The sequence below is a fragment of the Colias eurytheme genome, chromosome 18 (genome assembly GCF_061535395.1).
Source record: "Colias eurytheme isolate Ceu_HAF_F1 chromosome 18, ilColEury1 Martin Lab GWU primary, whole genome shotgun sequence".
Taxonomy (NCBI): Eukaryota; Metazoa; Arthropoda; class Insecta; order Lepidoptera; family Pieridae; genus Colias; species Colias eurytheme.
In genome coordinates, this window is record NC_142997.1 from 8,055,900 (window position 1) to 8,071,977 (window position 16,078).

The following is a 16,078-nucleotide window of genomic DNA, read 5'->3' on the forward strand; positions in this document are numbered from 1 at the left end:
ACGAATTATTATTTATTAAGAAACGGTAACATCTTATATATAAAATTCTCGTGTCACAATGTTAGTCTGCATACTCCTCCGAAACGGGTGGACCGATTCTCATGAAATTTTCTGTGCATATCGGGTAAGTCTGAGAATCGGCCAACATCTATTTTTCATATGTACCACGGGCGAAGCCGGGGCGGACCGCTAGTAATTGTATATATGTGTAAAGTTGACAGGATTTTAAACGAACAACTAACGACTTATATACAGCAGGCTCTACAGCTCTAGAAACTGCTATTAAATTATTTTGACGATTCAAAGGCGCTTCTAAAAGTCTAGATGAATAAATGTTTGAGTTTGCATTTTATCGAATTCTAGGCTAGGTCAAAGAAAACGTCAAATTCACATTTCCCATTTCAGTAGACAGAGTTTAATGAGCGAAAGAAAGATGGCGATAATTCCTAATCCTCAATGTATTACCTATCTTTGTGCATTTACATCAAACGACCATAGAGTTAGAGCTAGAGCATTCTCTCTTGTTCTTATTAACATTGCATAGAATCTTTTCGAACGCACGAAGAAAAACGAAAGAATGCTCTACGCCTGTTTATACTAAAACATACATAGAAGGGTTAGAATGAGCATGGTCACGGATGAATTCTACCAATACCCGTGGTCCTCTCGTTGGTGCGGCTTGACGGAACACAGTGGGGTTTTGGTTGGTAGGAATCCGACATTACCCTCGGCCCCTCCCTCAGAGGCCGTGGGTTATGTATCTATGCAAGATTTCCCCACTTAAAAAAAGGGTTAGAATGAGCATTCGCTCGTTTGATGTAAATGCAGTAGGTAGTTGATGCTTGAGCATATAATCAACATGACCTGTGTTCTTTTCCCGGTATATACTAATTTTTTATTATATACTTAGGCTTATAAAGAAAATAAATGAGAGTCATGTAAATCCACAACTGACAAGAGAACTTCCTTTATAAATCTCTTACATAGTGTAAAACAAAGTCGCTTTCTCTGTCCCTATGTCACTTTGTATGCTTAAATCTTTGAAACTACGCAACGGATTTCGATGCGGTTTTTTAAGCTATTGCATAGCTTCTATGGCGGGCCTTGAGCGCGGGGACCGAATCCAGAAATTCCGTAACGAAAAAACCTCACGCTCCCCACTCCGACGGGCACGGAGGTGTGGCTTAATGGCATGCTATGCAATAGTTTTACCGCGGCAGTCCTCGAGTGCCACACGTCTTTTTTTTAATAGATAGAGTGATTCAAGAGGAAGGTTTTAGTATGTAATTTATTAGGTATTAGACAAAGCCGGCGAAGCCGCGGGCGGTTATGTTATAAGAAAAAATAAAAAATCTCTTACTCTTTCAATGTTAAAATCTTCTGCAAGAGCAACATTCGCGTTACACTGTCCTGTTTGCAATATTTGAGCTGTACTTAACCCTATACTTAACAAACTAACTATTAAAAATTTAAACATTTTGGAAATTATGTGATCATAATTTACACTTCACTTGAACTCACGAAATGGCGATATTTTTTATTATTTATCATTATATATAATAGTATCTTATCTATTGATATTTGTGATAGCTTACTAATGGATTTGATGACGCCGTGTGTATTGAAAAGGAATATTTTTATCTATATATCCTACATTCTACATATTATAAAAGATTAAGAAAAAATAATTATTTAAGCGGATCGTTTTACTATAGAATAACTCAAAAGGCCGAACTCATGTTGTTGTAAACGATAAGAGTTATCAGCTATGAAATATTATCTATATAAAAATGATGTCCGTTTCCGATAGTGTTATTATCAATCTCATAGGTAGGTAATCAAGGTCGTTGATGGGAGCTTAGTAGATTCATGTGGAAATTAAACATCTGACGGATTTAAAACATGATTTATTTATATTACTAGCTTTCCACCCGCAGCTTCGCCCGCGCAGTCAAAGAAAAACCCGCATAGTTCCCGTTTCCGTGGGATTTCCAGGATAAAACCTATCCTATTTCCTGGGGTAAAAAGTAGCCTATGTCCTTTCTCGGGTGTCAAAATATCTCTATACCAAATTTCATGCAAATTGGTTCAGTAGTTAAGGCGTGATTAAGTAACAGACAGACAGACAGAGTTACTTTCGCATTTATAATATTAGTATGGATTTATGTTTTGTTGAATTATTTACAATGAGCGTGATCGAAAAACAGACAGAAAAAATAATAATAAATAGGTAATGGTTTAAAAGTTAAAATCCGATATTTTTTTAAGGTTTAAAGACCATTCCCATTAAGACATTAAGTCATAAAACTTAGTTAAGATGTTGCTTAAAAACTATACAGGGTGCTCATGTGCAGTTGGCAAAGTTGGGCGGGTTGCTTGTTAGGGGTAACAAAGAGTTTTAAGAAAACATCTACATATTTGAAAAAAAAATGCATCTGGAATTTTATAAGTATTTTTTACGTACTCAGCGTATGCAAAACTATAACCTCACTTGAGCTTAGAATTTCTAAGCTCAATGGACACCCTGTAATAAATATTATGTGAACATGCTTATAAATATGTGAACATGCATGAAAAATTAAGTTTATTTAGAATTTTCTGAATACTATTAATAAGAATAAACGGACTTAACTTGTAAAACTGACATGATTTATAAGAGCAACTATGGAGTTTCTTGCCGGTTCTTCTCCGTAGATACTGCTTTCCGAATCGGTGGTAAATTTTAAAATATGTAAATATGACGTTTCAAAAGTGCTTCTATAAGAAGTCTAATTGAATAAATAAATGTTTGAGTTTTGAATTTAAATAGTTTTAAATTAAAATAGTAAAAATCCAGGTCACAATCAAGCATTAGGTATTCAGGTTCAGATTGAATTATTTTATCAATTGTGTTAGTCGTTATCACGAATACTCTGGAAGCGATAAACAATGAATGTTTTTCTACGAGGATTAGTAACCACTTAGATCTAATTAAAATAATAAAAATGATAAATAGCAAATAAATGTTTTTGTCTTTAGTCACAGTTGATAAAGATGACGGCTTCATCAAAACTAGTAATCTGTACCTTGGTATTGTATAAACATAATAAAATGTGAAATTTTTTTAGATTTAATTCCTTTGATTGGTACCGAAGATTGGCAAATTATTTTATTTTATTAAAATTCCCTTAAGGGACGCCCGTGTCGTATACGGGCTGATGATGATGATGATTAAAATTCCATATTTGGTTAGTTTTGGGTATAATCATCAAATAAACCATTATTCGATGATTGTACCCATAATAAACCAAAGTAGTGGCTAATAAAATCTCTACCTGTACTATCGAATTCTCATCTGCACTCAGGTGGACAGCTTACAAGTGACGGCATAGTGCATAACTTTTTCAAAATGGGCCTGTAGAATTATAGCATTATTGTTTTCGAATTCAACTAGCTTAATGCTTGCATAATAATTGTATATCGTTATTATAAAAATGTTAGCTGTATATCGTTATTATATAAATGTTAGCTGAAGGCATCGCATCGGTTTAATCCACTTTTGACTTAAGTTTGCAGTCAAATGGTGTTTGCCAGCAATGTGCTTTGACTTACTATAACTTTAAAATTATTGTTTTTTTCTGGTCAACTCCAGGCGAAGGTCCAGACAATTGGTTAGTTTTAAATGATAAAAATTAAAGAACTAGCAAACATTATAAAAAGCTTTTCTTTTGACCTAATTGAAGTATGCGTATCTATGGATAATAAATGTATAAATATGATAAATGAAAATGATGTCATTTAAGAAATGCAAGCAATTATCTTTAAAATCAATATTAAAACACATATTCAGCTATACCATACATCTTTGAAGTGAAACATCTTTAGGCGCGAACGTTATTGAGTAAGGCGACGATTTTGTTATCTTTAAATCTTGCCAAAGAAGTTTCACTTCTGACGCGTGTGCTCGGCACACACGCTTTTTATCAATATGACAAATGGATTAAAGTACACATTCAGTAGGTGATTTCCCTACCTTTGAAAATATTATGTATTATGTGAGTTTTTGATAAATTTGTTTTAAAATGATATCTATATCTATCGAGTGAGAAACTCTATCACTGATGTCACATTATAGTCTTGCGGATGATAATATTTCTTCAAAAGTGTTTAAATAAATAAATAAATCATTTATTTTCCAAAATAATGTAACAAATTAAAGTGACCCCAGGCTCCTAAGATAATAAACACTGCTGTAATGCAAGCGCTTGGCACATAATAATATTATGCCCAAGCTGTGTCCCGCGGTTTTACCCGCAGTGCTCCGCTCCTGTTGGTCACAGTGTGGTAATACATATATGTATAGCCTATGGTAATATATAGATAAATGGGGTATGTAACACTGAAATAATTTTCAAATCGGACCAGTAGTTCCTGAGATTAGCGCTTTCAAACAAACAAACAAACTCTTCAGCTTTATAATATTAGTATAGATTACCATCACATCATTAGAGCAAATCTACATGCTCGACGCTCGTCTAATTCCGTCCAATGATCATATTACCTTAACCAGAATGATTAACAAATTATCTCGACAGCTTATGGACACATATGTTTTTTCCGTTACGGTATCCGAATAATTAACATATGTTTTTTTTACGTAGACCACTCAATTTAACTTGTGTATATATTTTGTACACATTAAGTGCTAATTTACGACGGTGGCCCTAATTCAATCACAGAATAAACAGGCCAAGTGCGAGTCGGTCGGAGCTTGCGCACGAAGGGTTCCGTACTATGGGGACCCCCTTCATATTTAATTTTATTTAATTTGCTGTATAGCGGCAACGGAAATACATCATTTGTGAAAATTTCAGCTTTCTAGTTCATGAGATAGAGCCTGGGGATTGCGGAGGCTTAGTGATACCCTTTGGGTACGGAACCCTAAAACGGGAATAAAACCATGGTTCGTATAAAAATTTATTTATTTCTCATATACATTCGATTTTACATTAAATAAATACATTTATCTAAATTCGACACCCATTTCTTTACACAGCCATAATGATTATATCTTTATAGCAGTATGACGTCAGCGCCGGCGTTTTTAAATTACCGATAAGTAAATATGATAAGATAATACTTAACTCTTAACACAATATAATTATTACAACTAGTTTAATATGATCTAGGACAGGTTAAGAAGGGCTAGGAACAATATGAATAATATAGTAAAGCTACTCTTGTATAGCATGGCTGAACTGGGTTCTGGGCATTCGTCGCTATGTTGTACTGAGACGAAGTATCTATTTTCGAGTTCCTGTCGATTTGCCATGTAGGCGTCGATGGCAGTGGTACCGGCTGGTGGCATGCTGCGAGTTCGACTGAGCTTCCACGCGCCAACTGTTAAAATGTTTCTAAGATTAATACATTGTTCAGGTTTATATATAATATGTCTTAATAGGTATGAAATAACTATTTGAAAGACGAACTTAATTCTGTATTTCAATTATTATTGTATTGTTAAGAAGTCTTAGCTGTCGCCTATTTGAAACAAATTTTATCCTGCGGTTTCTCTCACGTAGTACATGGAAAAAGTAGCTAATATGCAAAAGATAAATAAGCAATCACCTATTTGAAAGACTGGCTTAATCCCGCGGCTACAGTCACAATAAAAAGCCAATATGTTAATCCGAACTACATTCCATCTTTGTACCAAGATTCATAGATGTCGCGGCACGTAAGTCTAGCGGTGACCTTCAATGTTTTACGGCAAGTTCGCCTTTATTTCGTTCAAATAGATCCCCTCCACTTCAAGGTCAGCGCTAAACTTACGTGCCGTGAGTTATACAGATCCGATCAGCTGTTTTTTGCACGAAAAGCTAACAAACATCTATCCATTCATCCTTACAAACTTTCACATTTTTAAAATTACTAATTTTATATGTATATAATAGTATGGCATGACATAAAGTTACACTAATTACTTAATGTTGAATGATTATGTTTGATACACTGGTTATGTCCTGAAGTCTATGGTCCTTCCAATCAACAAATTCTAGCTTGACCTAGTGGTAAAGATGTTTAAGACTAAAACTTTTATATCATTCAGAGGAATAGGCTTGTATAACTTACTCGCACGGTGATAGGCGTCCACGTTGACGCAACTATAGACGAGGGAGTACGTCTCGTAGTCTGTGGTCAGAACGTATAATTCACTTATGTTCACGTCGTCGGGAGATGCTGTAATAGAAGGTGAAAATTAGTTGCTACAAGGGAACAACTTTGTATTAACTGAGCAAGATTCATTTTCACTTCTATAGATTGAAAGGGAAACATTAGGATTGCTTGTATTCAAGTACTAAATGTAGAATTCAGAAGAATTAGCGAATAGTTAGTTAAGTCTAAAGTTTTGAACTCTATTTACAGAAGAAATAAATTATTCTCAATTTTTTTTTCATTTTATATAGAAGCCGAAAGTGTCGCAACTATTCGATATCTAATTTATCTAAAATCTTAATACTTCTTACGAATAATTAATACGTCAGCCTAATCTGATTTAAAATTTTATTTTATCGTAATACTATTACTATCGCCTTCATAGAATATTTCCATAGTATTAAAATTTCCTATATTTTTTATAGTAAATTCATTGCTTGTGAGGTTATCAAATAGCACTAATTACGAAAGTTCATTATTTAATAGCAATTATAATTTAAAACTATTTTTGCAAATGCATGCAATTTTGTTTTAGTATGAAAGTACTTGAGAACTTGAGATATAATAGTTTTCGCTAGTTCTATGTCAGTATTCGTTTAGTGATTGGACTTCTAGACTTAGACTATAAATTAAATAATTGACACTAACCATTAGGTGCTCGAGATGGCAAAGTGACTCTCAGTTTAGCACTGCCATCAGCAGAGATGATTGTAGCATTTCCTTCAATAGTATCCAATACTCCGTCAATTCGTTGCCAGTTCAATAGAGTAACGACGTTACCGTTCAATGTATATCTTGCACCCGTACAATCTCCACTTTCAAATCGCTGAGGGTACCTTTGAATTTGGTACCACGTGCCTGAGTACTGATAAAATACATTGAATTAGGTGTCGTGCTTTATAACGCATTCCTTATGAAATATGATAAATGAAGACCCTTCGATAATTGTGTAATTATACCCGGGATATGTTTGAATGCTTATGATAAAGTAACATAACTAGATATACTAATTCATAATTAAATTATTTTGTTTGAAATTGTAATTGTTTTTAAATAATTTATCTATGGTGGTTATTAGATTTCTTAGACTTTGACTGACCGGTTGGTTTGGTTGGCAGTGGCACTGCCTTCCAAGCCAGAGGTCGTGGGTTCGATTCCCACATATATTGGTGTGATGAACATAGATGTTTGATAATATGTGTCTGGGTGAATTATCTATATAAGTATTTATTTAAAATTTTATATGTATGTTTAGCCATCTGGTTTTCATAACACAAGCAAAAGCTTAGTATGGGATCAGATCGTGCTGTGTGTAAAAATTGTAAAAAAAAATGCTCATATACTCACTTTTGCCACATCAAAATTGGCAACTACAGGTATATTAACATCACATTGTCCAGGCAGAACAACTGTTTGACCTTCAGCCAAGTCAGGAAGGTGGAAGCAAGCTTCCTCAGATTGGTTGGTGGTCTTGAAGTACCTCTGGTCTAGGACCTGAACATTTGCCATAGAAGATGTGATAGCTGTGTTGGATGCTGTAGATAACTGCTTTGTTCTGCCGAGCTTCCAACTGTAAACTGAGAGAAAATCAATTAGTGATTTAGTAAAAATCTGTGCAGGGTGCTGGCAAAAACAAGTTCAGGTATTAAAAATAATAAAGTGACTGGATCAAAATTTTAAAACATATTGTTTGACGTGACAACGTCTTATAATTCGAAGGAGCCGGCTGCACGCACGAAAAAACATGACTCATGCGGCGTTACCTCGCTCTGAGGCGTTCCGTGCAAGCGAGAGCGCGCAACGAGTGACAAAGAAGCACAATCGGCCGTTGTCACGTTCAACTATCGCCAGTAAACCGACTTTACAGACAACCAATTTTTTTTATAAATGAGCTTTCAGTTCAGTGGCTTTGTTTTGACTGATTCTGATTGTCACAAGTGAACATTTTTGATAAAGTTTTATCACATAAATATTGGTAATTTAATAATAAAGAAATAATTACTTCTCCTCGAATTCTCATCCATATTAGCGCATGCATATGCCAAAGCATAATTATCGTAATCCGTGCTAAGTATCCAGAATGGGAAGGATATACCTGTAATAATAAACAAACGATTCATATTAAATATTTATTAAACCAGAATTTATGAAAAAAATAAATATGAAGATGACATTATGGAATTAAAAATAATTTAAGAGCACGAAACGTATGAATATAATATTATCTACTGTTTACCGTGCCCAATTTTTGCAAGCAATAGATATGCTATTGAGCAAAAATTGGGCATGGCGATGACGGGTGAGAATCTGCCTTCCGCCCTGGGGGACAAGTGTAGGGATACTTTCTTTAAATATTGTAAATATATTGTAGAAGTAGTCAACAAGCGACTGAACTACCGACCGACCGACTGACGTTTGAACTCAGTGACCTATTTGAAACCTCAAATAATATCAATTTTAAAAATTTATGCACGTTAGAAGAATAAATGATTAACATTATTTAACGAAATTGTATTTAAGCAATAACAAAAAAAAATATCCTGAATGAAGCCTCAAAATGTTAATTTTTATTGTAGAGTATCACGAATCGATTTGTATATTATAGTAGAGCAAAATACAATCCTACAATATTGCTTCAAGCATTTGTAAATTTGTAGCTGCATTTATTTTGTATACATGAGAGTTTCTTAAACATTTTTTAAAGTTTTAATTATAAAACTGAATTTTATTTATTTCTCTAAATTGTGAATTTATATTCCAAATTTCAGGAAATAATCAAGCAATTACACTTACTCATAGTAGGAGTTTGGATAGTGGCTATAAACGTGCCAGTAGTATCACTAGCACTTCGTTCCAAAAGCCAAGTAAACGAGCCTTGTACACCGTTGTTCACAAATCTAGACGTCAACGTGAAAGATGTCGCCGACTGTTGAGTGTACTCTTGAGTAGCGCACTGTTCGTTGGCCATTCCAGTCGGGTATATTTCAACTTCGTGCCATACTCCCAGGAACTAAAAAAAACATTTTTTTTAACAGAAGAAGGTCACGAGGCGGGATTCGAACCCACGTCTTTCTCCATCATGCCAATAAAGATTTTATTTATTTTTACCGGGGCGTCTTGATCACTCAACCACCCGTTATCCCGCCAGAGCAATCGAAATAATTCTACTATTTTACTGTCTTACCAGAAAAAACTTTAGACAGGGTTTAACTTTGAGCGTGGGTTCTCTTTAATCTGGTTTTGTCGTGAAATACGACAAATATTAATAATAGACAACTATTAAAGTGAAAGATCCCTGGTTTAAAGTTAACACTGTGTTTAAATTGTTTTGAGGTTAGACCATTTTATTCATAAAGCATTTGAATGCAATAAAAAACAAAATATCAATATCATAAAAAAATCATAATAATTATATCATCAAAACATTAGATGCTTTGTTTCGGAACTTACCGCCGATACATTGAAATTGTATTGCGCACGGACACTCATGTCACATTGATTAGGGAAGATAACTGGTGCATTCTCGTTCACTGGAGGGAAGTAGAAGCAACCGGCATCTGTCTGATCTGCTCTTTCAAAGTAGCGCTCGTTTAACACATTGACGTTGTTCATTACGTTATTTATTGCTGTAGTTCCCGTGGCTGATAGAGTCCTGGACCGACTGAGCTTCCAACTGTAAACTAATAATATTATGTTATTATATCTTTTGTTCTCTACCTGGGATGGTTTAGTCTGGTAAGGAAGCTTCTAAAGTTTTTATTATGTGTCTATTTTTGAGTTCGTACTTAGTTAGCAAGAATGTTGGCAACATGAAAAAAAAATGATTTAAAACCTGTTTATTTGAATTTATTAAAAAAGTATGACGTTGAATCAATTTAAAATGTATGCTTACCTCTTCGCTGATTGTTTTCCATATTACTGCAACTGTATGCAAGGGCATAATCGTGGTAATCTGTTGCTAGGATCCAGTAGTCGACGGTGCGGCCTGGAAATTCAAATTTCATATTAAGGACAAGAAAATAAAATTCCATAAGAGACACGAGAAATGCTATTAAAAAGTACGTGTGCTGTGACTACACGTGTCAGAAGTGAAAATTCTTTGTCAAGATTCAAAAATACCAAAATCGTCGCATTACTTCATGACGTGAAGGTATTGACAAGACGCGACCTTGAAATTTTACACTCATTGCGCCTAAAGAAGTTTGATTTAAAAAATTTGGTAACTCTGACATTAAAATCGCAATGGTAACGTGTATGGTTTGGAACTCACGTGATATCGAAACCAGCAGTTTGCCGCTTCCTTCGGAACTCGCTTCTATTGCAGTCCCTGATACAGACATTTGGTTGCTGTTCACGATATGACTGTTCACCACTCGGATCGTGTCACCATCGTAGGAGTAACTTGCCTTATTGCAAGTTCCGGATTGTCGGTGTGTGTAGTAAGTTGAAATTAGGCGCCAGTCACCAAGGAACTGAAAATTGTTTATTCATTAAATAGCGTTGCGTTAATTTTATCTAGCAGTTGCAATTTTAGCTGGTATTATGAATAGAAAGTTGTCCAAAAAAGAACCTATTTCTTACTATAATTAATTGAAGTTTGCTTATGGGCCTTCACTTCACTATAATATTTTAGGTTCTTATTTTTTCCGTAAACTGAACATCATACATTAATGATAGAAGACACAGCACAACTTACATCACTCATATTAAAGTTGGATACTGTAGCAATATTTGGGTCACATTGTCCGGGGAATATGACGGCTTCTCCTAGTGGAATATCGGGCAAGTAGAAACAAGCTGCGTCTGATTGATCAGCGTTTTGGAAGTAACGATTGTCCAGGACATTAATGTTGCTCATTACTGATTCAATCCTTTGATTCGATTCGGCCGTCAGGGAAGTGGTTCGACTTAGTTTCCAGCTCCAAACTGTAATATAAATAATGTTGAAAAGTTTACTATTTAGTGCTTTCATATTTGTTAAATTTTCTTAATTGACTAGATGCTTACTTCTGCGCTGTTCACTGTTAATGTTTTCGCAAGAATATGCCAAAGCGAAGTTCTCATAATCCGTGTCGAGAATCCAGTAATCTGCAGCTGGATCTGTAAACAAATAAGAAGTAACGTGAGTAATGGTGTTTATAGTTTTAAATGAATGAGTATTCTTGATTTGATTTGCTTAAAATTTAATTTTAATCAAGACTAGTGAGTTTTTAATGTTAATTTTCATCAAAAAATATTGATAAAAATACTGATGTGATCGTCTCTTGACAGGCCTTATTACAAACTTTATGTGTTAGGTTAAAATTGAGGAAAACTTACTATTTCCAATATTTACTACAAGCTTTCCATTAGACACGACTCTGGCAGTCCCTGATACTGATAGAAGAGCTTCATTCACCACGTGACTGTTGACAACGTTCAGCACAGATCCATCCAAAGTATATCGAGCTCGATTGCAAGAGCCTGATTGCCGCGCAGTATAATAGGATGAGATCAAGACCCATTCATTTTGGAACTGTAATATAAACGCTATTAGCCGTTGCACTCATACATGTATATTGTATACGTTAGCAGGCATGATATACAATAATACTGATCAATTCATGTCCAACTTCAAAGAAAAATCTAGGCGCTTGAAATTTCTAACGTCAGCTAATTAATATATTTATATAGATTATTTCCTAAAGTAAAGTTAAAGTTGACATAGGAACAAACGTCCATTCATACGTATTAGTATAACTTACCCTGGAGACGTCAAAGTTGCTGACTACAGGAATATTAACATCACACTGTCCTGGGAATATAACTGGTTCAGTCGCCTGAAATTCGGGATAGAAGAAGCAAGCTGCATCAGATTGGTCTGCATTTTGGAAGTAACCTTGGTCCAGGACATCCACGTCTTTCATTAGGTTAGTTATAGCTTGATTATCTTCTTCACTTAACGAAGTTGTGCGACTTAGTTTCCAGCTCCAAACTAAAATTATTATGTTTCTGGTTTATACTTTATTCAAGTTAAGTGTACATCATTTTAGCTCAAATTTAAAAATAAATACCTCTTCGTCTCTGACTGTCTAGATTTTCACAGCTATAAGCCAGAGCGTATGAATTATAGTTTGTTCCTAGAATCCAATAGTTGACAGGTGGATCTATAATAGAAAATGCAAGGAAATAATTAGGTTACTAATAAACGATTTCAATTTAAATATTTTTCATTGTTACAGCCATCCATTGAATAATTTACCACAAAAATTTACAGGCAACTTACTTGAGCCGATGTTTACGACCAATTTTCCATCACCAGTAGGAGATGTTGCTGTTCCCGAAACTGAGAGACGGTTTTGGTTCACCACGTGACTATTCTCAACGTTAAAAACATTGCCGTTCAGAGTGTATCTGGCACGGTTGCAAGTGCCCGATTGCCGCTCAGCGTAATACGTCTGGATGAGTACCCATTGTCCTTGGAACTGAAATTCAAGATGTTTTTAATATTTGCGATTCGTTTTGATCGTGTACTCAGATTCAGATTGTGTAGGTACTCAATAAAAACAGTTCTTTAATTTGATACTCATGAATTTATGAAAATACAACGTAAGTTTGCATTCGTCATCGTCGTCTTAACCTTAAGACGTCTACTTTTGAATATAGACTCTCCCCAATAAAGAAATCTGTATTGGTAAAATTAAGTAAATAACTTCCGTTCATCATGTTTTCATAAAGAAAGTAAGTATATCACGGTACTAGTATATGTGATGGGTTGTATTATTTACCAGAATAGTCCGTGTGAGAAAAGATTCAACTTACTCGGTCCAAATTCAAGCTATTGACAACATTTATATTAGGATCGCACTGTCCTGGAAGTATAACAGGTTGTCCTAGTGGGATATCAGGATTGTAAAAACAAGCTGCTTCGGATTGTTCTGTGTTTTGGAAGTATCTATCGTCCAAGACATCTATGTTGCTCATAAGGTTATTTATAGCTAGAGTATCTGGATCACTCAATGAAGTTGTACGACTTAGTTTCCAACTCCAAACTATAAAAAAAATGTATTTGGGTAATTCCAATTCAGCTAAAATTCACTTTGAATATTTTTGTAGTATTTAAAAAAAATAATACCTCTTCGCGTCTGGCTGTCTATATTTTGGCAGCTGTAAGCCAGAGCGTACGAGTTATAATTTGTTCCAATAATCCAATAATCGACAGCTGGATCTAGAATAGAAATTGCTAGTTAATAATTTGGTTACGAATAAATGGAACACATTTGAATGTTACGAAAAAATATAAAAATATTTTGTTTCACTATTAGCATTGGAATATACACGGATTATTATTCAGCTGTGAAAATTTTTTTAAATTTTAATTATAGTCTGTCCCCTGGACGTAGCTACCATCCTACTCGTGTAAGGTGTAACTTAAAATGTTAGTATACAGGGTGTCCCAAAAAGTAGTGATATACTGAAGCTGGGAGGTAGAGGACTTAGAGTGCTATCCGAATCACCCCCATGTGTGTTATGCGATTTTTCGTATTTTCGGAGTTATTACATTTTTTTCAATTTTTCATCTATCGCCGAGTACGATGAGATTTTTATTTATGGTGACGTGAATTATTGCGCTAGATGCTTGATTTTTTTTGTGTGCTAAGCTGAAAGATAGGCCAATTCAGTATGGTAACATTTACTATCGTTAAATCTTCGAATAGAATAAAAAAAAGAATTAAATGCCAAGAAAGATAAAATTACCCAGTATGTTCATAACTTCAAGGGCCCATAAAAAAATAAAATCACATAAAAAAGGTTTTCCATTTGGCTTTTAAAAACTTGCTCTATCGATCAGGTAGCTACCCTAAAAATTTCATTTTATTATTCTGAAGGCTTCAATCGAAAAATTGAAATCTAAATGTGGTAAGTGGAAAATTTTTATTAACATGATGATCATTAAAACCAATAAATAGGTGTTAAATTACCAGAATTTTTTTAAAATAGCCCCGCTGTTGCTCAATGCAAGTGCGACATCACCGTAAAAAGTTGTTTTTTTAATGTCTGAATGCTCTTTTATCATTTTAAATGGTTTCTTCTGCAACTATGAATTTCCGGGTTATTTCGTCCAAATTGTGGCAGTCTCTCGTCTTTGTAGTATTCCCACGGAAAAAATTCAGTAGGGTTTATGTCCGGAGATCGTGGAGGCCAGGCTAAAGGGCAAAAATACTCTGAAAGATGGATTGGTCGTTGCAGCCTGCGCATGCGCCGGTGATGCCTGCTTTAAAGCCTGGCCTCCACGGTCCCTCGACCTAAACCCCATTGATTTGTTTTAATGGGGATACTAAAAAGACCTTGGCCACTTGAGAGAATGCCACAATTTGGACGAAATAACCCGAAATTCATAGTTGCAGAAGAAACCATTAAAAATGATAAAAGAGCATTCAGACATTAAAAAGACAACTTTTTACGGTGATGTCGCACTTGCATTGAGCAACAGCGGGGCTATTTTAAAAAAATTCTGGTAATTTAACACCTATTTATTGGTTTTAATGATCATCATGTTAATAAAAATTTTCCACTTACCACATTTAGATTTCAATTTTTCGATTAAAGCCTTCAGAATAATAAAATGAAATTTTTAGGGTAGCTACCTGATCGATAGAGCAAGTTTTTAAAAGCCAAATGGAAAACCTTTTTTATGTGATTTTATTTTTTTATGGGCCCTTGAAGTTATGAACATACTGGGTAATTTTATCTTTCTTGGCATTTAATTCTTTTTTTTTATTCCATTCGAAGATCTAACGATAGTAAATGTTACCATACTGAATTAGCCTATCTTTCAGCTTAGCACACAAAAAAAATCAAGCATCTAGCGCAATAATTCACGTCACCATAAATAAAAATCTCATCGTACTCGGCGATAGATGAAAAATTGAAAAAAATGTAATAACTCCGAAAATACGAAAAATCGCATAACACACATGGGGGTGATTCGGATAGCCCTCTTGGTCCTCTACCTTCCAGCTTTCGTTCATCACTACTTTTTGGGACACCCTGTATAAGTAGTTCTTTACATTTGTAAATGTTGGTTAAATTGTTTTCTGACTAAAGCAATCAATGATGTTACAGATAACAATAGAGGTGGGCCTCGAGTTCTTTTATATGGTGTATCCAGTCGAATAGAATAGAAAAACTACTCGTAGTGCATTTGGATATCATGGTTTGAAATATATTTTCAAGTCGTAAATGTTCGTTGAAATTGAAAAGCATTTGTCATTACCTAGGACATGACGTGTCCAGATTTTCCCTACCGACAAAAAGGTAGCGTACATACTTGAGCCGATGTTGACGACCAATTTTCCATCACCAGAAGGAGATGTCGCTGTCCCCGAAACTGAGAGACGCCTTTGGTTCACCACGTGACTATTCTCCACGTTCAAAATATTGCCGTTTAGAGTATAGCTGGCACGATTGCAAGTGCCTGATTGCCGTTCAGCGAAATACGTCTGGATCAGGACCCAGTCTCCTTGAAACTGAAATTCAAGAATTTTTTACCATTCACGATTCCAATAATTGCTATTTTTGGGATATTTACTAGACAACATAAGCAGGTCTATAATTTGAATCTCAAGAATTTATTTCAAAGAGCATAATATCACGGTACTTGATGGATCATACTATTTATCTCGAAATTCAATGTCAAAATATAAAGCATTACGATAGAACTTACTCTGGTCAAATCCAAGTTACTGATAACATTAACATTAGGATCGCATTGTCCAGGGAATACAACAGGCTGTCCTAGTGGAATATCAGGATAGTAGAAGCAAGCTGCGGCAGATTGTTCTGCGTTTTGGAAATATCTATTGTCCAGGACATCTACGTTGCTCATAAGGTTATTTATAAT

The 16,078-nt window shown here is 34.8% G+C and overlaps 1 protein-coding gene across 1 annotated transcript; it reads right to left on the bottom strand.

Moving 5' to 3' along the window:
- Window positions 1-4,971: 4,971 nt before the first annotated feature.
- LOC149900817 (uncharacterized) lies at window positions 4,972-16,063 on the bottom strand. The gene is made up of 19 exons (XM_090112721.1): window positions 15,902-16,063; window positions 15,506-15,704; window positions 13,310-13,402; window positions 12,997-13,226; window positions 12,461-12,659; window positions 12,249-12,341; window positions 11,940-12,169; window positions 11,515-11,710; window positions 11,203-11,295; window positions 10,892-11,121; window positions 10,466-10,667; window positions 10,088-10,180; window positions 9,646-9,875; window positions 8,989-9,205; window positions 8,198-8,290; window positions 7,543-7,772; window positions 6,844-7,060; window positions 6,112-6,219; window positions 4,972-5,379 (listed from the first exon to the last, which is right to left on the bottom strand). The coding sequence occupies exons 1-19, from the start codon at window positions 16,061-16,063 to the stop codon at window positions 5,165-5,167; spliced, it is 3,330 nt and encodes a 1,109-aa protein (XP_089968847.1). The 3' UTR covers window positions 4,972-5,164.
- Window positions 16,064-16,078: the final 15 nt, after the last annotated feature.

Excerpts from the sequence above, each read along its gene's own strand:
- LOC149900817 (XM_090112721.1), bottom strand. The coding sequence starts at position 16,063 with ATGAGCAACGTAGATGTCCTGGACAATAGATATTTCCAAAACGCAGAA. Across the intron at positions 12,660-12,996 it reads ATAGCTTGAATTTGGACCGA|TTCCAAGGACAATGGGTACT; the intron begins GTAAGTTGAATC and ends CTTGAATTTCAG. Across the intron at positions 11,122-11,202 it reads TAACAGTGAACAGCGCAGAA|TTTGGAGCTGGAAACTAAGT; the intron begins GTAAGCATCTAG and ends TTTATATTACAG.